General features: G+C 48.5%; 1 protein-coding gene across 1 annotated transcript; it reads right to left on the bottom strand.

Annotated features, from left to right (window-relative positions):
• Positions 1-154: 154 nt before the first annotated feature.
• UBXN11 (UBX domain protein 11) lies at positions 155-17,382 on the bottom strand. The gene is made up of 14 exons (XM_029912699.1): positions 17,318-17,382; positions 15,671-15,708; positions 14,834-14,944; positions 14,312-14,412; positions 13,387-13,441; positions 12,509-12,585; positions 10,880-10,994; positions 8,013-8,230; positions 7,638-7,715; positions 5,075-5,195; positions 3,918-4,021; positions 2,763-2,833; positions 1,404-1,550; positions 155-569 (listed from the first exon to the last, which is right to left on the bottom strand). The coding sequence occupies exons 1-14, from the start codon at positions 17,380-17,382 to the stop codon at positions 410-412; spliced, it is 1,461 nt and encodes a 486-aa protein (XP_029768559.1). The 3' UTR covers positions 155-409.
• Between the last annotated feature and the right edge of the window lie 7,456 nt (positions 17,383-24,838).

The raw sequence follows: 24,838 nt of genomic DNA, 5'->3' as shown, positions 1-24,838 counted from the left end.
GTAATATTTACCCAGGTAGGCTGCCATGTGATGAGGCCACAGGCCCAGAAGGGCTCTAAAGACAGCCCCCAGAGGCTAGTAGGATCCAGACTGGCAGGGTGTGTGGCCTTGTCATCACAGTTCTCTCACCGATAGTGCAGGGAGGAGCTAGATCTCCAGGGCTATTTCTCCCCCTTGCTTTGCCTACAGGAGGTGGTAGGCCCAGGTAACAATACAGTTCAACTGAATCTGGAAAGACAATCCCACCCTCCTTCCCCCTTGAGTAAGGGAGAGGTTGCAGCTTATCTGATCGTGCAAGGCTGTTCCTTCTTCTTGCCTTATTGTAGAAGTGGACGGGTGGGGAGGAAAGCAAATTGCTTCATGTGGAGTAGCAGTTGCAAGGCCAACTGGCTCATTTGAAGCTGTTAAACTATCTGTGGCCCTGTCCCTCCTTGGCCAAAGGGATCTTTTCCCGCAGCAGAAGGGAGGCGTTGGGAATCAGTCCACACTCCTGCAGGGTCATGAAGTTGTCAGCATACACTCTCTGGGGAAAGGTGCTGATGATCTCATACGGCTGTGGTTCTCCATCCCTAGGAAAGAACAGTACAATCTTTCCTGTGAGCCGTGTTCCAAAAGATTCCACAGAGCTGCTGGAAATAAGCACGTTGCAGGATTACACAAGCAGAGGGCTGGAGGGAGCATTAGAGGAACAGAGCTGTTTCCAGCTGAGATGTAGAGTCCAGCCAGTTGTAGGCTGTTCCAGACTCCAGCAGCCCCAGATGGGAAAGCTCTTACAACTCAATAGCGGTGAGATCGCCAGGCAGGGCTACATCCTGTGAAGGGAGCAGAGACAGGAGAGAGAAGGTGCCTCTGGTAGGCCAGAGTTGCTTCCAGGATGTTAAGAACAAGGACAGTTTTGAAGTGGATTGTGAGAAGGCGGTGACAACAGTCAAGGCGACGGTTGCTGAGGAGTGGGTGTGGGGAGCAGAGGCAAACAACGACATGCCCAGGTACTGCTGCAGGAGGTAAGGAGGAGATGGGAACTACTGAAACAGAAGAGCCAGAAACGTGGAAGACTATGGAGATGTCAGCTCCCTGCAGGAGGTGGGATTTTAAATCTATACACAATTCCCAAACTATGGGCCTGATCCTGATTCCTCTCTGGAGGTGCTGAGTGTGACAAGCACCTTCAACCCCCACTAACATCATTGTATGTTGAGGGGGCTCAGCACCTGGCAGGCAGAGGCACTGTGATCCTGTACCTGCTGGAATTACATTGTAGAGTATTCTTCAGGTGGCTCAATTCCAGGGATCGAGTGGGATTTGGAAATGCCACTGGCCCAGTTTTCACTGTGGCCTGACTCAGTGGAGTGGAGGAGTTGGACTGGCTCGCAGACACCCCCCTTTCCTCTCCCTATACCTACCTGCTCTGGGCGAGGTGCCGGCGCAGGTCTCCTATGGTCTCTGTGAAGAGCATTTTTACAATGTATGTCTGCTCCCCATTCTCAGATTTTATCCGGAGAGTGGAGATGTTGGGGGCTGGAGGCTGGTCCTGTTCATCTGCCTTCAACCTGAAGGCCATAAAAGCCAGTTAGACAAGAAACAGCAATTTTATAGAGAGACTGATCAGTCAATGCTAAGTGGGCTAGGCTGGACAGGGCATCAGGAGAGAGCCAAAGGGAAAAGAAAAGTGCTGGAATAGAGAATCTTAAAAATCTACAGAAAAGTCTACACTAGCTGGTAAAACAATTGGCAGTCTGGGGTGTGAAAAAAACATCCCCCTGACTTACCATACGTTTCACAGACAGAAGCGCCGGTGTGGACAGTGCTATGTCGGTGGGAGACGTTCTCCCGCCGCACGTTGGGGGTGGTTTAATTATACCGATGGGAGAGCTCCCTCCCGTCGGCATAGAGTGGCTATACAGGAGACCTTACAGCGGTGCAGCTTCAGCTCTGCCGCTGTAAGGTCTGTAGTGTAGACGTACCCTTAGCAGGTCCCTGAACCCTGACTGACTGTGGGCAAATAGGCCAAAATGGCCTACAAAGTGCTACGTGCCTTTGAAATAGCTGAATGTGGAAAGACAGCCCCACCTGCCTACTCCTTTGTGGGAGGGAGAAGTTGCAGCCTATCTGATCATGCAAGGCTGCTCTTTCACTTTCTGAGATAAGCTGGGGCCCTTTTTTGTTCCTTATTATGGATCAAGGCTGCCTGGTAGGGTTGTTTATTTGCTTTTTTAAATACAAAATTCTGCTTGATTTATGGTGACATTAGAAATTCAGGTCTTGTCTAGCCTGGAAGACTCTCTGACTACGGGAGAACTAGTGAAATGGTGACCCCATTTGCTCATCTCTTCTCTGGAGGCACTTTTCCATTCAGAGGGTGAAAATTGAAAGAAGAAGGAATTTATTGCCAGACTGGTTCAAACTCCTTGGGTTTTGCTTGTTCTTGTGAACACCCCTTTAATACCAAGGACTAGCTAACATTTTGAATAAAGGAAGCCTTTGTTGAAGATGTCAGGATTCACCATAAACATCTCAGAGGCCTCCCAAAACTAGGAAAGATCAAACCTGGCCTTCCTGCTATTTCTAAAGTAAAAACCAAGTGGAAAAAACTCTAGTGGTTTTGCTTTAAAACACACAAATGAACCCTCCCTTTCCAGGCCCTCTTTATCCATCAGAAAGCAGCAAAACCATTAAACAAATCTTTACAGGTTGCCTCTGTTGGCTAGTGGACGGACAGGAGAGACTGACCATGCATTGGCCAAGGGACCACTGCCATTTACCTCTCCTTCATTGCTGCAAGGCTGGGCATCTCCACCAGGATCACTTCATTGCTACCTGTCTCATCAGAGCCCTGAAACCAAACAGGGAAACCTCAGATACTATCTGCCCAGCTTCCCTGGATTAATACCTGGGGGACAATCCCCCTGTTTTCTGGCCACAGGTGGAGAATGTGCCCTCCTCCTGAGCCCACCAGCTACAAGGCCAATGGCTTCTCCATCCTACCTCTCATTCCCATGCAGCATCACAAAACCTCTCACCTGCTGCTGCTCCCAGCAGGATGCAGCAGGCTTGGCACAGTGCCAGGCAGGCAGGTTTCTCCAGCAAATGGTAAATCTGGCTTCTAAACTTTGTAATTAGTTAAACTATTTATTTAAAAAAAAAATCTGCCTACACTGGTCCTGGTGTTGGCTGTGGCTTCTTCTAATCTAACAACTGACTTCCACATTAATTGATTAGTTTGTTTTAAGCCAATAAAACTACATTGGTCTATTTCCTTGTAAATGTTCTGTATGGGCACAAAGTTTAATTATCATAATTAAACCTATCTGAGGAAAGTACTTGCTCCCCTTCAAGTAAAATGACAGGGTCTAGATCTAACACCCGAGACAGTAATTTAACTTAAATATTTACTCAATCATCAGATGGGTTAATAATGATTTTTTTCCCCCAGGGAGAAAGTTCCAGAAAGGGGTGAAAGAGCCTGGTGAAAATACATCTAATGCTTTCTGCTGGAGTCTTTTCTGAATCCAGGAGGTTGAAGATTTTTGGAGAGAAAGGGCCCAATCTGATTTTATTTGCACCTACGTAAGGTTGTTGGCTTCCATAGAGTTACTGCTGATTCACGCCAGTGTAACTGCAGAGTCAGAAAATGTCTATACTACGAGCAGCTTAACTACAGCACTGTAGCTATTCCGTTGTAGCATCATAGCGTAGACACTTCCTACAGCGACGGAAAGAGTTTTTCCCATCACTGTAGGTAATCCACCCCCCTGAGCTGTGTTCTTCCATCAACCAAACTGTGTCTACACCGGGGGTTAGATAAGCTTAACTACTGAGCTCAGAGGTGTTTTTCACACCCCTAAGAGATGTAGTTAGATTGACCGAAATTTTAAGCATAGCCTAGCCATTAGGCTTGTTCAGGGGCTCTGTCATACCTGCAGAGTTTCTTTGATTGGTCCTCGGATATCAATCACTTGTCCCTCCCGGATCAAGGATTTAGGAAGTTTGTTCAGAAACTGCTCCAGTGAGAGCTTGGGACCTGCCACGAGAGGGGGGGCGGGGAGGAGAGACAGGAACAGGGAGAAGCGGGAAGGGGAATCCTAGATGTATCACATCACACCAAGCAATTATACGAATACTAGAATGTTCCACTTCTTGGGCTCATCAGAATTATACTTTGGACAGTTCCCTTTTAGGAATGGGTTATTAGAATCACCCATAAGGCATGTGATCCAAAGTCCATAGTATATGAGAAGCTCTTCACAGCTAATAAATATCAGGGTGATATACAATTGCTGATCGGAAATGCATATGCATAGATTATTATATATTGCCATATATGGCTGTCCAGGAACATACATAACCATATATGACTACTCCCACTATACAACTACTTGTCAGAACATATGTGACCAGACCTTCCAAGATCTAGTCAGAGCAGTTTAATTTTCAATCTGTGCGAGTAATTTTTGGCAACTGTTGGAGCAGATTTCTGGAATGCAGAAGGAAAACAAGGAACCTGTGAGCTGGTCCTATATAATGTGTCTTTCCCTCATGGCTTGGAGATGTGCTGTGACATATCGGAGATGGAGAAGATGAGGCTGGCATCTTGGGGGGAAGATGTCCACTTACATAAGTAACTTGCAATAGAACAATTGTTTGTTTGAAGGCCCAGTCCCTGAAGGCCGTCACCCACACCATTCTTCTGAATGTCTCAAGTGGGCGATGTTGGAAAGACCTCTACTGAGAATGAGCTCTGGGTTTCATGTGGAAAGTGGGTGGGTTTCATGCACATTCAGGGAAAACTGCCCAAACTGTGGTATTTTATGAATGGCACATAAATGACTGTTTGCTTCTGTGATCACCGTGAAACTGACTATTGTGGCAGCTGGCTCTCAGCTACTGCAGCAGCACATGAAGCACATACATAACACTCCTCTCAGAAATGTCACCAGGCAACTCAGAGACTCTCAGAATTAACTCCTTGGTAACTGGATGACTGTTGCCAGGCTTCACCGGGGCTTCATTTATCCTCTATTTTGGGGCTAAGTAGGGGATCGCCAGGGATTAGCGGGAATGGCAAAAGACTCACCTGGGATCTCACTGGTTTCCTTTACCTCACTTGACCTCGAATGGCCAACTACCTGCCCCTGGCCAGGAAAGTTCTCTGGTAGCTGCCTCTCCCGAAAGAAAACGTCTCTCCTGTCAGTGACCTGTTAAATTAAAGCTAGCCGCCATTAGCAAGCTTGTCTGCCTCCAGGACCCAGCTCTCACTGCATCAGAGCAAACTAAAGGGTAAGCAGCAAGAACAAAACAAGAACAAACAACTAATAGAGACAGCTAGTTCCTCCTGAGGGTGATTCTAATATAGAAACACCTACAAAGGGAGCTGTCTGAAGATCCTTTTAGACCCTCCAGAAAAATAAACCCACGCCTGTGTCCCTTCAAGTCTAAAACCCTTCTAGTTAGCAGTTCAATGTCACATTCAGATCCTAAGATAAGACAGATGATCACTCCAGCCTTGCACACATTAGTACAGTGCTTCGATCCTGCTTTGTGCCTCAGTTTCCCCATCTATGAAAACTGATCCTCAGATGAGAGGTGATGTGAAATTGCAAAGTATTATTTTGTAATCGATAGGCACACCTAGGGGTTTGCCTTGATCTGTGCTAACAGAACAAGGGATGTGCAAGCAGCCAGGACCACCAGATGTCTCTCTGAAACCAAAGAAACAAAAGCACCATATTCAGCCCCGCACAGTCCCCAGTCCCACCCAGCTCAGCAAAACACAATTGTCAGAGAAGCACATGGCCACTTTGGTACGTCCACACTGCAATAAAACCCCTGTGGCTCATGGGCCTCAGGCTGCAGGGCTATACAATTGCTGTGTAGATGTTTGGACTTGGGCCTGGGGCCCAGGGTCTAGGACCCTGTGAGGGGGGAGGGTCCCAGAGCCCAGGCTTCAGCCCGAGCCTGAACATCTGCACCATAACCTGAGGCCTGTGAGCCCGAGTGAGCGGACACAGACCAGCTGCAAGAGTACATCTACACTGCAGTAAAACTCCAAGTCCTGACTGGGTGTCTTCCATTCCCCCATTACTCTCTAACCCTCACAGCGATAGGCCCAACATTTTCAAATCATGTGCCTACAGTCAGGCACCTACACGGAAGTGGCCTGATTTCCAAGGGGGGCTGAGCACATACAGCTCCATGGGATTTGTGTGCCTAATTTTAGGCACCTATATTTGAAGATCTGGATTATAATATCCTCTGCAGCTGCCTCCTGTGATGTGTCATTCCATATTCTTTATGAAAATATGCTTATGATATGAATATGACATAACAGAGATATACTTTATGCAAGACAGCTCATGTGAGGGATCATTGGAAAGGTTATGATTTACTGAATGCGATTATCCTATTTGTATGCATGCCTCATTTCTGTATCTGAAATTAGGAATATTGACTATGTATCTGTATTTCAACTATGCTACTTTGGGGGACGCCCACTGCTAACACTTCAGGTACAACAATGGAAAAGGTAGACAGTGCTGATGACCCATCAGCAAGGACAATGGACTGTAAAAGAGTTTAGTCTTCCTGTGAACCTGTGGGTCAGCCTGTGAAGAATGGCTACAAGGGCCCTACAGAGGCATGTGACCATGTCACCTGATACTGGAACCCATCTTGAATTCTGTACTTTTCCATGAGAAGCTGGGGTGGGGGGAGGAGTGTCAAACAAGGAAACAAAGGACTCCCGCCTTATGCAAATCCTATTTAAGGGTGGGGAGTGAGATAATCCAGGTCCACCGTTCTCCCCTGCTACCCCACCCAAGATGACTGCTGGAAACAACTAAGATTGAACTGAGGGAAAAGAACTGGACCCAGGCTGGAAGGGCGTCTGGCCTGTGAAGAAGATTATTAGAACCACATTTAAGGTGAGAACTTACATGTAACCAGTTTCTTTAGTGTTTTAAGCTTCGTTTGCGTGCTCTGTTTTATTTTCTTGGTAATCTGCCTTATTCTGTCTGCTACCTCCTTAACTACTTAAAATACACCCGTTATAGTTAATATATTTATTTCTGGTTTATAATATAGCCCAGTTGATGTGATTTCTAATGGGAGGGGGGAGAAGTTGCACACACCCTCCTCCACCCACATGGAGGGAAGAGGTGAATTTCATAGAATTTGGGGTTGGTACTCAAGGGGGGGTGGACAGGTGGGTGCTCTGGCAAGCCCCTTAAACTGACCAGGTAAAAAGAGGCCCAGGCTGGCAGAATAATCTGACTCAGTGGCGTCCCAGCCCGCCAAGTGACACCCCAGGGGGTTCAACCCATCACACCCCCTTTGACTGCTTTCTAGTGACGCAGAAATTTTGCCCTCACTGTCTCTTTCTAACCCAAGATTCATTGAATCAGACAAACCGTTCAGTTCTAGTGCACAAAGGCCAAGGCATTTCCTGTAACGGCTGTAGCAGGTGCGTGCCCCACCTCAAAAGTCTAGCTGCACATGGGCTGGGTTTAGAAACATCAAACCAGATTTCGCGTCGAGAAAGGCCTGCGGAGTGGTGACTGCAAACAATAAGACAGAAGCAGTTCGCATGGAGAGAGGGATTTCTCCTAAAAGGAAGATGGCAGGGGCTTTGCATTGCTTACCTGAAAAGGAACGCCATCCGGGTAGCGCGTCTGTAGCTCTGAGGGAAAATAGCCATCCATGATATCCTGAAGACATTGCTGAAACAAAGCATGAATGCTTAAAAACCAGGCCTCAGGTTCCATAGCACCTCGCTGCTGATACATTCCATTCCACCTGCATCAGACCTGGAGACCTACAAAGGCACCACAGGATCTCTGACGGAGAGAGACTGGCAGATCCTCTAACAACCATCATTCCTCACGAAGCCCTGTGGGGGGCAGATGGGACTAGAGTCACCCCACAAGCCTCAGCCTTTCCCCATTCCCACCCTCGGCCTTTGCTGAGGGAATAGTTAGATGGCAATAACTTGACTTCCTCCAGGAATTGGTCCATACCTGCGTGGATGGCTCCTCGTACGACCGGAAAGGTCCATTGAACATGACTATCCCATTCTGATAAAAAGTGAGGGCTATCGATTGGGGCTGCCTCAGTCTAGCACCTCCTGCTGTGCGCTCGATTTGAGACACACCTTCCCCAGCCAGCACGTTTAAATCTTTCAGGTTTTCCAAAATTAAATCAAAATCGATCGGGTGCTTGGAAACAGTTGAGTCGCCTGCAGCAAGGAAAGCAGAGTTATCGAGGGGGAGGAGCCTGCAGCCAGGAGTGCTGAATCCACACGTCTCCTTGCATGGGCATGTTAAAGGTGCTGCCCAAACCCTACCATTTTGGGCCTGGCTCCCACCTGCCTCCACTTTGTGTCATTTACTCCTTTGGGAAAGGAGCGTGAAATGCTATCACGTCAGAATGGCAGTGTTTCGCTTCCGCACTGCAGAGGCATATATAACACCACAGTGGAGAACCAGTCCCCTTGTTACCAACTTATGAAACTGCATCATCAGCCAATGCCACAGCCTGCACTCCTTGGAGGCCCTGATTATTTTGATGGTTATAATGTACTTAGCATCGTTCCTTGCTTGGTGCTGTACAATACAAAGAGGGAGGTGAGGTGCCTGTCCCAAAAAGCTTACAACCTAGGTTAGACCAGCAGTTGACTTCAGCACAGGCTCCTGCAGGGAACTCAGCTGGGACACCAGCTGACTGACTGATCTCAGAGGCAGGCAGATTGCTCTTTCTAAATAACCCCTTCGCCTGCTGGTGGATTATTGGCGAGAGGGAGGTCTTTTGGGTGCTTGAGAAAGGGATGCCAGGTTTATGGCGTACAGCAGGAGAGATGTGCAGATGACAGTGGGAGAAGTATATGAGGAGAGGAAGTGCGTGCAGAGGTGTTGACTGGGATGAGGCCTTTGATAGTTTCAATTCTGCTTTTGACAGATCCTTCAAAGGATAAAAATGGCATCAATAAGCAGAAATGATCTCTGTAAATGCATCAATCAGCAAATAAGGCCAAGTGAACTGACACACTAGCCTCTGTGCCTTACGCCCACTGCTATTCAGAGATCATCTCCCTTACCTACTTCAAGGGGCTGTGAAAGTTAATCAGCTGGTGTTTTTCACAGCACTTTGAAGGTGAGGCTGCTACTAGTCCCAAGTATATTCTCATAATTCTCTCTTACCACTTAACAGGAGGCCATCACTAAATACTATAGGATTCAACACAATGCAACTAGCTCCCAACTCACGTGGCTGCTGGAGGAAGGGAACAATAGTGTGTTTTGATGGGGTCAGGCAATAGGGGCAAATAAATGCACATGATACATACGGAAAGGGCCGGATTTTGATTTCACACGCATTTTATGCCTGAGTTGCCTGAGATGGGAATCAGGCTCCAAACATTCAAAGTATGGGGACTGCTTCTGAAGATTTTCCTCCTCATAGCTGGCCCATCAGCTCCCCAAAAGAAATGGGCTTTATAAAATATAGTTTAGTAACTGCATATGTTCCTGGTGCCGCTTGTGTTACATTACAAGTCTCTTTTCTACTGAAATGGGTTAGGATGTAGACCCCAGGATCACCATGAGGAAATCATAACAGGGAAGGACCTTAGCATTTGAAAGTCTGCAGGACCTATCATACCCAACCCGCATCCAAAGCTATCTGTAAAACATTCGACCCTTTCATCCCCGCATCAAGTAGTACTAATTTTCACTGGGTATCTTCACCCCTGCTGTAAGCTGCTTCCACACTGTGCTCTGGCCATACAAAATCCTTCCCCCCTCACTGCATTTTCTATCATTTAAAGATATTTGCAATGATACCTGTGCACCTACGACACTTATGAGCTTTGGAAAATCCCACGCTACAGTTTTTTGTCTTTCCCTAAAGCAAAGAGGTTGATGTAGGGGTTCAGATCCCAGAAGCCATCCTCCCTAACAGGCCCCCTTCCATGGGCGGCGTGTAAACCACCGGCTGGGGTAGGCTAGCCCCCAGCTCTACCCCTTCCACCTGAAGCCCCACCCCTTCTGACCCCCCACTGCAGCCCCCGGCCCAGGCTAGTGTCCCCAGCCCCGGAGCACTGTGCGGGCGGCACAGCCCCGCCCCCAGCCCCAACCTGAGCCGGGGCCACAGCACAGGGATGGGAAACTGGCAGGAGGGAGCCTGGGGGCAGAGCATGGGTGGGGACACGCCTGGCTGTTTGGGGAGGCCATGCCCCCTTCTCAGTCTCAGCAGAGAGGCCAAGGGCTTGATGTCATTGACACCAAACTCCTCTCTTAGCCCTAGGGGAGGTCTCTCCAGGTCAGAGTTGAAGCACATTGGGAGGGGAGTGCAGTATAGGGGAAGCCTGACATGCTACTGCCCACGCAGTGCCTGTTCTACAGATAACAGTGGGGAGGTTTTCAAAGGGCAGTTAGGTGACTGAAGTCAAAGGGTGTTAGGTGCCTATCTCCCATTAGCACCTTTGAAAATCTCCTCCGTTATGTCCAGAGATGTTAATAAAGTTTATGTAAAGGGCACTAAAAATTCACCTCTAAAACACAAACTAAAAAGCCAAACACGTGAACCAAACAGGTTTTTGGACCAGGCATTTCAGTTGGAAAGGTGCATCTTTCCAGGGTCACACCCAGCTAAGATGTTATGTAAATAAGAAGAATTGAATGAATGAACTACGGGCTAGGAGCTCTCTGCACAAGTCCTGGCACGATGGAGCAGTTCAAGAGGAGTCACAAAGGCCTATCGTGCCATGAATCTAATTGATTAATAAATCCCTAATTATCTGTTTTTCCAATCTGGAGAATATTATGCCTTTTTTAAATACCCCTGAGGGGCAGGCTGTCTGCCTCAGCAAAGGGCACTGCTGCTTTACCTGGTTTCCAGAGACCCCTTGATGGCTGATTTTCCTGCTTCTTCAATGATTTCAACTCTTCCAGCTGTTCATTGCTCTCTCCAACCCAAATCAATCCATAATCATTCAGAAACCGCTGCATGGGGAAGGGGAGAAGAGGATGAACTAGCTTGAGAAGCATGGGAGTATAAAAGGCCAGGAATGGGAGCTGTAAAATGTGTGTTGCCTTGGACAAGTCTGACCTTGTTACAAGGTGTGGGGGTGAGAAAACTCACTGAGCAGGAAGAGTAGCATGTCATGGACTCCAAAAGTTGTATGAACCTATCCACAGTGATCAATCATTCAGTACTCAGTCTATCACGTCTTTGATCACTGCAAAGACTTGAATTCTACTGAGTCAGCCAGTTAATTGGAACAGCAACAGGAGGGACTGAAACAAAACTAAAGCCATACAGATCAAAAGGAGGAGACATAAGTGTTTGTGTATAAGAGCTATTAAAAATGCATGCAATCTAGCCAGGTGTCAATAATAAGGATATGCTATTTTTACTTAGCACCTTTCTCCCAAGAATCTCAAAATACATCACCAACATTAATTTATTAAGCCCCACAACTAAATGTGAGTTAAGTCAGGACAACTACCTGCATTTTACACACTGGAAAACAGAATAACAGAGAGGTTAGAAAACTTGTTCAAGGCCACACAGTGAAATTAGTGGCAGCACTGGGAGGAAAACCCAGAAGCCCCGACTCCCAGTTCCCTGCTCTAATTACCAGGTTAAAGTTTCAGTCAGACATCAATTTTGCATTATAGAGGAAAGTGTTGTGGTTCCATATCAAACAGCTGAGCATGTATCAAGAGCCACTGACTCTGGGCTTGGACAGGTCACTTAACCTTTCTGTGACACAGCTTTCCCGTCTGTAAAATGGGGATAGTAATAGAGCAGCTTTGAGATCCTTGGATGAAATGACTTAAATTGCAAAGTAGTAGTAGTATTAATAAATGTTCCCCACACTCCAATTTGGATAAATAATTCTTCACTTCCTGTCCTACAATCTTGTGTAGTGTTGCTGTGAGCTGTTCAAAGGCTACCGTATTCCACCCTAGAGATGACTGCATATCACAGGTGAGTGAAGTGCTCCCCAGAGTGATGGATTCTCCGACACTTGAAGTCTTCAGATCAAGACTAGATATCTTTCTGGAAGATATGCTTTAGCCAAACAAGTTATTGAGCTCCTTACAGGAATAGCTGGGTAAAATGTAATGGCTGATGGTATACAGGAGGTCAGAAAGACTAGATGATCTAACAGTCCCTTCTGGCCTTACAATCTAAGAATCTATGTACAATTCCCTGGATTTCTTCAGAATGAGCGGTGATATGATTAGCAAGCTGCTAATTATAATTGAGTGTTACATCATATATCAAAACTGATTCAAAAGGGGAGAAAGGAAAAGGAGTGGGAAGGGGATTAGGGAATGTCCCTCATCTGCCATTTAACCTGTTCCTTCTGTACTGAAGCTGTAATAATAGGCAGTGATATTGAAACTGGCAGCTTAGTAAGAACCAAACATTTATGGACTGAATGAACAGGAAGCCAATTCCAGGGGAGCGTAGGGTGAGGCCAAGGGGGTCCATCCATGAATCTCACCTCCATTTCCCAGACCTGATTCTGCAGCTGAAGACACTTCACCTCCAGTTCCTCTATTCTGCTTGACTCTGGGGAATCTGCAGAGGAAAGACAGAGACAGGAAGTGTTTTATTTTTGCTCTAAAAAGCTTCAGACAAAAGCTGAGATAACCAGTGTCAGGGAGTACTGTGTGTGTCTGGGCTCAGCTTGAGGGAACTACTGCTCTCCTCCCAGTCTTGCTTCTTCTAACCACTCCTAAGAACCACGTGGTTATGTGGCCATCTTCTGCTTGGGTTTTCGGTCTTGTGGGAACACTTTAGCACAGTGAAAGCAGGTCAGAGTGTGGCAGTTGAGTGCTGCACCAGAAACCAGCAGCTTAAAAGTCAGCCGCAGGTGCATGCATGAACTGAAAACCTGCTGGCAAGTGAAGCAGTGAGTGTGTAATTCACAGTTGTCCTTGGGGGAGTACTGGAACTGGGCTTCCCCAAGGAAAGGACTGTGCTGAAGTCCCCAGCAGCACCTCCCAGTACTGGAAAAGAGCACAGTCTGAGCTTAACGCTGTGTCTACACTGCCATTTTCAGCACTAAAACTTTAGTCGTTCAGGGGTGTGAAAAAACACCACCCTGAGCGACAAAAGTTTTAGCGCTGAAAGGTGTCAGTATAGACAGCGCTTTATCACCGGGAGCCGCACTCCCGGCGACAAAACTACCCCCCCTCGTTTGGGGTGGGGGTGGGGGTTAATCGCCGGGAGAGCTCTCCGCCGTGATAAAACGTGACTACACTGCCCACGCCACAGCGCTCCCGCAGCCGCACTATAACGTGGGTAGTATAGACATACCCTAAGAGAATGTAAGCCACACACAGGAAGCAGAAGGGTGCCAAGGACAGAACAACTTACCTTTTCCTTTCTGAAGGATCTGCACCTGCTTCTCAAGTTCAGCAACCTTTCTAGCCTGAAGATCCCAGAAAAAAGGCAAAATAATGATTCCACTTGGTTCCTTTCCTCGGAGGATCTCAAAGCACTTTCCACATACCGAAGATTTAGCCATTCTGCTCCCAGAAGCCAGGTAGGTTAACTACACCCATTTTATGGATGGGCAAAGTAAGGTCTAGAAAGGGTGTGACCTGTCCCAAGATCACATAGGGCTAGACTGTGGAGTTACCACAGGCCCTGACATAACTGCGCAGTCCCAGGAGTAGGCCAGGACCAAGTCACCCTGCCTGCCCATCCATTTCCCACCTGCATGAGATGGGGAGTAGTGACCCCATGATGGCTGCTCCTCCTCTCGCACACAGTCCAGTTACGCAGGTTGCGCTCATGCTCTCCTACCCCCCTTTGAGGGTGCAGCTCAAAGTTAAGCCAGTGGTGAGTACATGGCAAATCTGGGGTTAGAACTCAGGAGTCCTGATCTACTAGCCACTAGAAACACTATTTACCCTAAAGTGTCTATAACACCAACAGGGTACTATCCATCCCCATTTCTATCGGGTGTGTCTGCTTCAGAGAGACCTCTGGCCCTCTAATCAACTCAAACATTATAAAATGGAAGGAAGAAAAGAAATATCCAAAGCAGAAGAGTCAATGACATTAGATGTTAGGGCTCATCTTTCCCTAGGATCACTGCAGCCTCGGGACTGTCCCTTACTGCAGTGTGGTAACAGCAACTGGGCCTCTACAGTGAGTGGTCTCTGTAATTAGTAAGATACAGGCCTAGTAGTTGCCTTGTCTAAAGAACAATTAGCCCAAACTAGGTGTGATCATGGTTCTGGCTAACATGGCCAGAACTGTTCAGAAAGGGCCCAAATGAGGCTGGCATTTTTACCTTCAGCTGGATTTCCTGTGCTTGGCTCTTTGCTTTTTGTTCCAACAAAGCAATTTTTTGCATCATGGAGGACATGAGCTCCATGTCAGTCGGAGCTGCCCCTATAAGCACAAGTACAACACATCACCCAAAAAAGCACCTTCAGAATTACAAGCTTAATTTGACCAAGGGGAATGCTTATGATCATCCAGTGCCATATTACATGGGCGGAAGGCATCGTGCAGGAATCCTGGATTAGCCATCTCAGACAGCAGGAATGGATGCCCTGAGGGCAGCGTGTATAAATACTGCAGGTCCCGGGCCGAAGTAACTGGGGTCGATATGGACCTTGCAGCAGACACTGTGTATGCATCCCTGGATCACCAACAGGCACACTGTGTAAGTGTTCAGGGATGTGAAATGAGCACCAGACTCTGTAGCTGGATTCACTAATCAAGCACCACCTGTGGATCATTAAGGTTATAGTCCCTGATGCCAGCACTGTGTCCGGCACAGTAGCTCGTGTCCTTTCAGAGACATTACCATGGGTACTTGTTTTTGTTGCTGTTCCCTTTGAGCAGGAAGGGGAAATGTCTTGCACTGGAATCTTTGTTCTAGGAGACAGGATGTCATTCAGCAGCGCAGCTTCATCCTCTGTGAATCGAAGAGGCAAAAAAGCATCAGAGGCAGGGCCAGGTCCACTTTTTAGATGAAGCCTCACCAAAATCTTGTGACGAATATGCTGGGTGTATCGTTAGGGAAGGAGAGGGTTGGGGAAAGAGGTGTGACACAATCCCACGTGCCCACCCAAAGGCTTCCAAAGTGATGATTATTAAGCATCAAGAGTGTGCTCGGCACAATACGATACTCAAAGGACAATACAGTCCATACCCTGAGGAGCCTACACTTTAAACAGACAGACAAAGATCGGACACATAACTGTACTGGGACACAGAGAGCATGGTGCTAATTTAGAGCATCTTTTTCTGGGGGTGAGAGAGGTGAGTGGTGGGATTGAGTTTGCTTTAGAAAAAGGTGACGACAGCATAATACTGTCTAGGATTAGTGTTTGTGAGCCTCACCGAAGAAGGGAGTTTCAAAGAGGGATTTGGAAGAAGCAGTTTGCTCTGCGACAGAGAGGGTGTTCTGAGCATAGGTGACAGCATGGAAGAATGAGCGAACCAGCTTGATTTGGAACTGTAAATCATTTTAGAGAGTCTAACATGTTCTAACGAACCCTGGGGATGGGAAAACGACTTCCTACTAATCTGATATCAGACACATGTGGAAAGGAGAGAGAAACCAAGGACAAGAAAATGAACTAAGCACATAACACTTGAACGCAAAAACACATAAAGGGAAGAGAAAGGCCTTACTCACCATCGTAGGCACTCAGTTTAAATGGCACTGTCCTTTTCCTGCACATAAGAATAGGGAATACAGAAAACAAACAGCAGACAGATTAATTATCTGCTGGCTGGCCTGGGTAATTTTTTTTTAGGGATAATAGACTTGTAAATTACAACAAAAATCTTCTTAAAATACAACCACCTTTACTTTCTTGCCAGTTCACCACACAGATATAAACCAAACAAGCCCCCTCTTGCTTTGTAAGCTGAGTGAGCTCACACACAAACAACAAATTCAGAACAGCCTAACAGCAATTAAGATCACAGGAAGCCACAACTAGTGTTAGCTGCTTCACACTAGGGAAAAGCAAAAGAAAGACAAACAACAAACCTGGCCAACTGTGCTATGCAGAATTGTACAATATTCCTCCTGGCCCCAGCTGGGGATCAGCTTGCACCGCAAGGCTATAGAACAGGGGTGGGCAAACTTTTTGGCCCGAGGGCCACATCTGGGTTGGGAAATTGCATGCAGGGCCATGAATGTAAGGCTGGGTCAGAGGGTTGGGGTGCGGGAGGGAGTGCCGGGTGCAGGAGGGGCTCAGGACAGGGCATTGGGGTGCAGGAGGGGGCTCAGGGCAGGGGGTTGGGGTGCAGGGAGGGGTGCAGAGTGCGCGAGGGCGTTCAGGGCAGGGAGTTGGGGTGCAGAGTGCGAGAGAGGGCTCAGGGCAGGGGGTTGGGGTGCGGGAGGGAGTGCAGGGCGTGGGAGGGGTGCAGGGTGCTGGAGGGGTCTCAGGGCAGAGGGTTGGGGTGCAGGAGGGGTTCTGAGTGCGGGCTCCAGCCCGGCGCCGCTTACCTTGAGCGGCTCCAAGGTGGCAGCGCTGCGCAGCGGGGCTAAGGCAGGCTCTCTGCCTGCCCTGGCCCTGCTCCTGGAAGCGGCCAGCACCACGTCCAATGCTGCCCTCGCCTGCGGGTACCTCCCCCGAAGCTCCCACTGGCCGTGGTTCCCCATTCCTGGTCAATGGGAGCTGCGGGGGGCAGTGCCTGCAGGCAAGGGCAGCGTGGGGAGCCCTCTGCCCCCCCCAGGGGCCACAGGAACATGATGCCCACCGCTTCCGGGTGCAGCGCAGGGCCAGGGCAGGCAGGGAGCCTGCCTTAGTCCTGCTGGGCCACAGGGCTGGCAATCCCACGGGCCAGATCCGGCCCTCGGGCTGTAGTTTGCCCACCTCTGCCATAGAACCAAGAGCCCCAGCAAGGTTATTCTTGCTAGTATAACTGCACAGACTGTTCTGATTCATATAGGGCCCCACCATGGAATGGTGGCTCACAGCTGGATTTGGGATGGCACAATACTGGATTTTAGGGCCCAATTCTGCAAGGTGCTGAGTGACTGCAGAGTGTGGTTCTGACCACCCTTAAATCCTACTGACTTCAATGGGAGCTGAAGGGACCAAGCATCTTGAAAGATCAAGACCAAAGAAGGACCCTCCCAGTTTACACCAGGCAGCACACACAGCTGTGAAGTATATAGTGTGGGGTGAGAGTTTGCTGGTCTTGAGGCATTTGTCATTTATGCCTTGATTATAGTGTTCGGAAGGAGAAGCAGCTGGTATCAAAATTTCACAAATAAGCAAGGATGGCAACAAGACAAAGCAAGGAAGAGCCCTCATGGCTCATTTACCCTGGACTGTGTAGCTGCAGTGGGACTCTGCGGTGCTTTCCCAGGGAGGAAAGAGGAGAACTCATGGTTTATACCTTAGACAGCTCTAGATCCTAGGGAACAAAGATAGCGTTACAATTCCAGGCTGCAGGATGAAAGTGAGTGAAATGCCTTGGAACACAAGATTGAGGCACACTGTGAAAAGCAGATGACCCAGGATGTATTTTATCATCACACATTGTAGAGGTTTCCCTCAGAGCAGGTTGGTCTTAGGGTAGACCACGGAGTTAAAAGCATGACCCTTCATCTTTCATATAGAGCAGGGAGCGTCGCAGGGAATTCGGGTCCAGCCATGCTGCTTGGAGCAAAGGGTGCATTTCATGCTGGAGTCTCTTTTGCCCGTGGGGTCCCATAGGATATGTTTATACAGCATAGAAAAAAAACACCGCTGGCCTGTACCAGTTGACTCAGGCTCATGAGGCTCAGGCTGTGGGGCTTTTTCATTGCTGTGTAGACTTCTGACCTCAGGCTGGAGCCCAAGCTCTGGGACCCTCCCACCCTGCACGGTCCTACAGCCCAGGCTCCAGCCCAAGCCCAGAAATCTACACAGCAATGAAACAGCCCTGCAGCCCCAGCCCCGCAAGCCCAAGTTGGCTGGCACAGGCCAGCGGCAGGTTTTTCTTTGCTGCTTAGACAGACTTCATTGTGGGCCCTGTGGTCTCCACGCAGGCTGCAGCCTCCAGGTGAAAAACCACAATCTGCTCCATTTCATGCCAGTTGGGTGCAGCCCTCAGGCGAAGGCTGCCACTTCCCTTGGGTTGCTCTGGTGGGACAAACTTATGCATCATGCAGGACCTTCTGTCACTGCACCAGCGCAGCACAAAGGGACATACTGATTTTGCCTCAAAAAGTCAGCTCACCGTGTCACACCACCCTCATGTCATAACGGAAAGTGATGTCATGAGGCACCCCTGTGCACCGCGATAACATCGCACGTCACCACAGTGCAATGCAATGACGCCAGGAGGCATCCTCATGCAATGCTAGGACATCCCAACACATCCTTGTGTAAGCACCATGACAGCACAAACGGCCACTGTGCAATGCGATGACTTCAGGAGGCGTCCCCGTGCAACAGGGTGACCTCACAAGGCGTCCCCGTGCAACAGGGTGACCTCACAAGGTGCTACCGAATGACCCCAATGACCTCATAAGGCGTCACCACGCAACCCAACGGCTTTGGGCCCCCCGGGCAAGGCGACATGTAACGAGGCAACAGGCCCGACGTCGCGCCCCCGCCGTGGTGGGCCCAGCCCGGCCTTACGAGGGCCCCTCAGGCTCCCAGCCCCCACGGGCGAGAGGGGCTAAGGGCCGGCCCCGCCTGGGGGAGAGGCCGCCTCGGGGTTGCAACGGACTCACCCGCCCCCCGTCGGGGTCGGCTCACGCGACGCCATCTTGTTTGTAGCGGTTGCCCCGGTTACGGCCGGGCGAGATGATTGGCTCCGCGAAGGTCCCGTGGCTCGACCCCTTCTGAAAAGACTACTAGTCCCAGCATGCAACGCGCGGGTGTTCTGCACCCTCCCCCCCCCCCATCCTCATGGGTCTGAGCAAGAGCTGGGGAGAGAGGCAGGGAATTGACCCCTCCCAACCTGAAAGGGCCCCTCGCGGGACAAGGCAGGGGCTGGGGACTTGCCCCCCTTAAAGGGCAATAGCTGAGGGATCCCCCGCCCCAGGAGAGAGGTGGGGCTGGGGGGCTTACTCCCCTAAATGGGAATGCACCCCCCCCGGGGGACAGAAGAGGAGCTAGGGGGCCTTAACCCCCCTTAAAGGAGCAACCCCTGAGAGACCCCCTGATGGAATATAGGGGAATGGATGAGGCATTAACCCCCCATGTTAATGGGGCTAAGCCCAGGGATCCCCATCCCCAAGGACTGTGGCAGGGTCCCCATCTGGAAGCCCTCAGAGAGGGCCCCCACTTCTGAGCCTGCTGTGACTCCCCACAGCCAGCCCCGGGCTCCTGGCTAATTCCCCCGTCACCCTGTGGACTGCAGCCTGCAGCATGTGCTAGCCCAGGACACACATTGCCCCACCAGGCATTCCTTCCCACCCCCTACAATGTCCACACAATGGCTCATGGGACAGCTGCATGCTGTTCTGTGGTGGGGCTTTCCCTCACCGCGTAGTATCTGAGCCTCATGTATGTCAGAGGGTTAATCTTCACAACCCACCCTGAGGCAGGGAAGCAATACTTTCCCCACTGTGCAGATGATGAAACCGAGGCACTGAGAGGGAAAGCAGCTTGCCCAAGGTCACGCCGCATGTCAGAACCCAGCTCACCTCTGGCCTGGTCCTGTGCTTTAACCACAACATTCAGAATTGTCAACTCTAGCAGTGTTCTTGGGAGTCTCACAACTCAGCTCCTGGAGTAATGTTATTACATGAGAATCTCAACGTTCATTTAATCAAAATACAGAGATTCCAGACCTCGTGATTGTGGAGAAAAGGTGAACCCTAAAAAGCTACAAAACCAGAATGCAAATAAAAAGGATGCAAAATTTATTGTTCTAAAACTCCCATGCTTTTTAAGTCAGTCTCATGATTTTGGGTGGCTTGACTCATGATTTATGAATGTAGGGGTTGACAATGCTTTTTTGTTGCTATTTCATGGTTGCTATTTTTCCATTTCCCCACATCTCCCACCAGTAAGGGTCAGATTTTACTCATGAGCTTTAACTAAGAAATTATTCTTTTTTAGAATCTGTTAAAAAAACCACTGCTGACAGTTTTCAACTTTATGAACTGATCATTCAAGGTTTATGTCAATGGATTTGCACCCCACCCTTATCCAAAAACAGATCTGCGAGGGTCATGAAGATATCTTTTTAGTTGTATTGTCACAGGTTTTTTTCCCTCACTTTTTTTTCTTTTCTTTTTTTGACTGTTTTTCTCTTCCTTTGTCCCTTCTCTGATCTCCAGTACCACGCAACTTGTTTTGTCTGTGTAACATTTGAAAAACTCTATAAACAAAATGTTTGAAATATCCAAGATGGCTGTTTGGTTGTCATCATGCCATTTCTGGGGAACCCTTACGTATTTTTTAGGAAAAGATCTTCCATTGAAGCTATGCCAACAATTGACAACAGCTAAGGATCTGGCCTTCTGAATTTGAAATATGTGCTGAAAATTACCACACGCTCCTTTCACGGTCTGGTAGCCTCCACCAACAAACTTTCATTTCTACTCTTCTGCTTACTGAAACTGTCAAGAAAGATCTAAAACAACAGCTAAAGCAGAAGCTTCAGCATTTTCTGTTTCTTTCAGATATTGTATGTTAAATCTTTCCCTTTCCAGAATCTGATACATTTCATACCTCAAAGAAATTCAATGGGTCCATTTTATCTGAAATATTTTGGTCAATTACTTTTTTCAAGCTGCCTTAAAAAGGCACAAAATAGTGAAAGAAGAATTAGACCCAGCTTGACACCAGTGTGAATCGGGAGTAAATCCACTTAAGTCAGTGCAGTTACCCTGGTGTAAAACTGGTGAAACTGGTGTAAACTCAGGATGAAGCTCATCAGCTTTGACTAGGTGTTACTCAAGTTTAAAAGGAAATATTACTATGCTCTGTCTAATCTAATCTATCATCTTTCTAGGTATGCTGCCCTTTCCTGTGGTATCTGTTGCTCAGTACATCCAAATTCATGAGATAGGAAATGCTTTTCATCATGAGCAAGCTTCAAAATATATTTTTAAATGTTTTTAAGAGAGATGGGGCTGAACTATCCCTCACCCCAGATCAAAGCACCACTGAACTTTGTGGGCTCACAATCTACACCTGAATTTTCCAGTTGAATCTATTTCTAGTTTTCAGTTGAAAAATAAGAGGGCTAGTTAACAAACCTGAAATTCAGGCCAGCTTAGCTGAAAGTTTGGCTGATGTTTGCAAACATCCCAGTGAGCCTGAGCTGATTTATGATTTTGTCACCCGAGGCCTGGGAGATATGTGGCCATTTTGAATGTTTTGAGGTTTCTAGAAAAACTTGAGCATGAGAGTGGGGGAACCAACACTTAAGTATAGATTCACCCCCGTCTTCTCCAAGCCATAATGGCTGAGTTGTCAGCCCCATGTGGCCCTGTGCTTTGGGGACCATGCACTTCCTGGAATGTAGGGAAAAGAGAAGACTGACAAGAGCCCTGTGATCTGGGATCCCTGCAGAACCCCCATCCCAGATGCCAAACTCCTCTGCTGCTCCTTCTTGCCGTATCAAGAGAGCACAGTTGCCAACTTTAACACGATAAATAAGCACCCCGACTTTCACTATTAGCCAAAGATCAAGCTAATCCCATTTCAAAACAAGGCCAAAACAAGCCAATCCCTAAGAACCCCAACACTCTATGTGTCTAGATCCCCCCAGCGTGAAGTCTGGGACTGTGGTGGGCCCACTGTGCACCCCTGACTATCTCCCCTCTTGCCCCTGCTTGCCGGGAGCCGATCAAAAAAAAGAAGCAACAAGCTACAAGCCAAAAACTAGTCAACAAGCAATTCACAAGCCAATTAAGCCAAAAACAAGCCCAATTTCTGTGTTTTTTTCAAGGGTTTGGCATGTCTGCAGGAGAGTCAACCCAAGCCCTCCAGATGCCAAAAGCCTCTTAACCACCCCCCTGATAAGCACCACCACCACGCTCCCCAGGAACAAACCCAGCTAGCCGTCAATCGCCTCTCCAAATCCAGATGTGCACATTCGGAATGTCTGCTTGAGCCCCTGGTACATGAACCCATGGCTAGTTTTGATTGTGGTTGATGAATTGCCCATGCTGAGAAGCTGTGATTTTATCAGTGCTACTGTCCTGGGTGTTTTGGGAAGGGAGGGATCTTGGGGGTGTTATGATCAGAATGAATGTTGTACATTTTTAGGGCCGCTTCACTGTAACAGTAAATCCATTCTGACCAGCAGACCAATAAGGTGTGGCATGGAGGCTGTGAGGGGTTTGATTGGTGGGAGCTCTCTGCTTCTCAACAGGCAAAATTAAAGCTTCTGTTTCTGTTCTGGTGGGGGCAGAAGAGGACGCTTCCTTGCACAAGTTGCATCTCACTCACAGAGGTTTAACATGAAGACTGTCCTGCTTGTCACTGCTCTTCTCCTGATGAATTTGATGACTGAAACCTTTGCTTCAACGGTAAGACCAGCCCAAATGATTCAGGTGGAGACCAAATTCCACCGAAACCACATTTGGGTCAGCTGAACCCTAATCAGCGATATGGGACTGGGTTCTGGGGCAACTGATCAGGATCTATTTGTCTCTGTCTTCCTATTTTATTGTATCTTTCTAATCTATAGTTTACCTTAATCTAATTCAATCTGGTTTTTATACCATGCTCACCCCCTCCCCCATTGTATCTGAGCATCACATGAATTTTAAAAAGACATTTTATTTACCAATATTGTTTATATCTTAATTTCTTTCCCTCCAGCCCCACCCATAGATGTTATTTATTATTTGTCTTACCATAGCACTTAATGCTATGCCCATTGTGCTAGGCGCGGTACAAACAATCATCTATCTATGGTACGTCTCTGTCCCTCATTACCGTAGCATCTCACCATCTTTAATGTATTTATCCTCACAACACCCCTGTGAGGGAGGGAGGTGCTATTATCCCCAGATTGATCCCCAATCTCTCCCTTCACCGGTCCCCTGCATCTGTAAATTAAACAATCCCAGGCCTTTCAATCTCTCCTCATATGGAGGGAGGTCTTTCCAGCCATCTAAGTATTTTTTTGTCTCCAGTCTCTAGACCCACTTTGTTCATGTATCTTTCTAGAGACAGGGTGACCCACCCTGCATGTCACCCACCAATTTTGCCACCTCTTTGCTCAACCCCCTCTCCAGATCATTAGTAACTATGTTAAACTGTGGCCTCCCAGAGCCTGGATCTATTAATTTTTCAGGCATGCTGCGAAGCCCATGTCTTCTTGTAGGCTGTTAAGGCGGTTGGGGGTTTATAGGCAGAGGGGCTGAGCAGGGTCTCTTGTTACGGTTGAATAAAAGGATCGGTGTTTTTCTTTGGTGGGAGATTCTCTCAATGGTATTTGAATTATTGGAAATTTCAAATGAAATACTGTATGGCTCCATGTGAGATATTTAACAACGAGTTTAAAATGCTGAGAGGTGCCTAGAGGGGTGACTAGGTGGTGGATAAACTGAATAAATCGACAGGCTGCAAGCACAAGTCCCTGTATTTGCAGGTGTAGACAGCGACTAATCAAAGATAATAATAAGGACTCAGGCTCAGCTGCTCATTTTGTTTAAGACCCCCCCAATCCTGTAGTTTTTTGCACGTTGACGGATCCCTGCAGCCTCCCAGAGCCCTGCTGACTTCAACGGTATCAGCGCGGGTACAGGCTTTGGAGCCTTAGGGTATGGCTACACTACGAAATTAGGTCGATTTTATAGAAGGCAATTTTTTAGTGTCTATGCGTGTAGGTCAGGGGAGGGCAAACTACGGCCCACAGGCGGGATTCGGTCCGCGAGCCGTTTTAAGCCAGCCCATGAGCCGCACCACACGTCTCGGCCCTGCTCCAGCACTCCAGCCGGAGCGCTGGGTCGGGGGCCGGACCACGCAGCTCGGCCCCACTCTGGCTGGGGCGCAGGGTCGGGGGCTGCACCATGTGGCTCCCGGAAGCTGCGGCATGGCCCTGCTCCAGCTCCTATGCGCTCCAATGGAAGCCGGAGAAGGGAGATGCCACTGCTTTCAGGACCCGCTTAAGGTAAGTGCTGCTTGGAGCCTGCACCCCCCGAGCCTCTCCCCACGCCCCAACCCCTTACCCCAGCCGTGATCCCCCTCCCACTCTCCAAACCCCTTGATCCCAGCCCAGAGCACCCTCCTGCACCCCAAACCTCTCATCGCTAGCCCCATCCCAGAGCCCGCACCCCTAGCCAGAAACTGCATCCCTTCCCACACCCCTGCCCCAGCCCTGATCTCCCTCCCACTCTCCAAACCCCTTGATCCCAGCCCAGAGCACCCTCCTGCACCCCAAACCTCTCATCCCCAGCCCCATCAAAGAGCCCGCACCCCCTCCCACACCCAACCCCAAATTTGTGAGCATTCATGGCCCGCCATACAATTTCTATTCCCTGATGTGGCCCTCGGGCCAAAAAGTTTGCCCACCCCTGTGCTAGACACTCCGGTAATGGAACCAGCTGAGTACCTAATAGACAGAATTCATTCTTCAGGACATACGTCAACCATTAACTAATGGGGGTTCAGAAGAAACTTTCTCTATGGACAGGTCATTCTATATCTGCCTACTGCAGGGTGTCTTGCACCTTCCTCTGAAGCAGCTGGGACTGGCCACTGTTAGAGATGGAAGCCTTGGCTAAATTGCCCCTAGTCTGATAGAGTCAGGTAGTTTTGATGTTCCTCTTTTGGCCCTTCCTTTTCCATTGTTTTCCCAGTGCTTGGGTTCTGCTCGGTGTGATTTTTTTCCCAACCATTTTTCTCTGCCACTGAGCTCAGCGTTCCCAGCCTGCCTCAGTGGG

The sequence above is a fragment of the Terrapene carolina genome, unplaced genomic scaffold (genome assembly GCF_002925995.2).
Source record: "Terrapene carolina triunguis isolate 2854851 unplaced genomic scaffold, T_m_triunguis-2.0 Scaffold236, whole genome shotgun sequence".
NCBI classification, from domain to species: Eukaryota; Metazoa; Chordata; order Testudines; family Emydidae; genus Terrapene; species Terrapene triunguis.
Note: the sequence above shows the minus strand (reverse complement) of the source record. Positions and strands in the feature narration are given on the sequence as shown.

What these genes read in the sequence shown, in the direction of transcription:
- UBXN11 (XM_029912699.1), bottom strand. Translation starts at nt 17,382, where the DNA reads ATGAGTTCTCCTCTTTCCTCCCTGGGAAAGCACCGCAGAGTCCCACTG. An exon ending in CACAGGAAATCCAGCTGAAG is followed by an intron (nt 13,442 to 14,311) that starts GTAAAAATGCCA and finishes TGGGATCTTCAG; the next exon opens with GCTAGAAAGGTTGCTGAACT. An exon ending in ACGAGGAGCCATCCACGCAG is followed by an intron (nt 7,716 to 8,012) that starts GTATGGACCAAT and finishes GCTTTGTTTCAG; the next exon opens with CAATGTCTTCAGGATATCAT.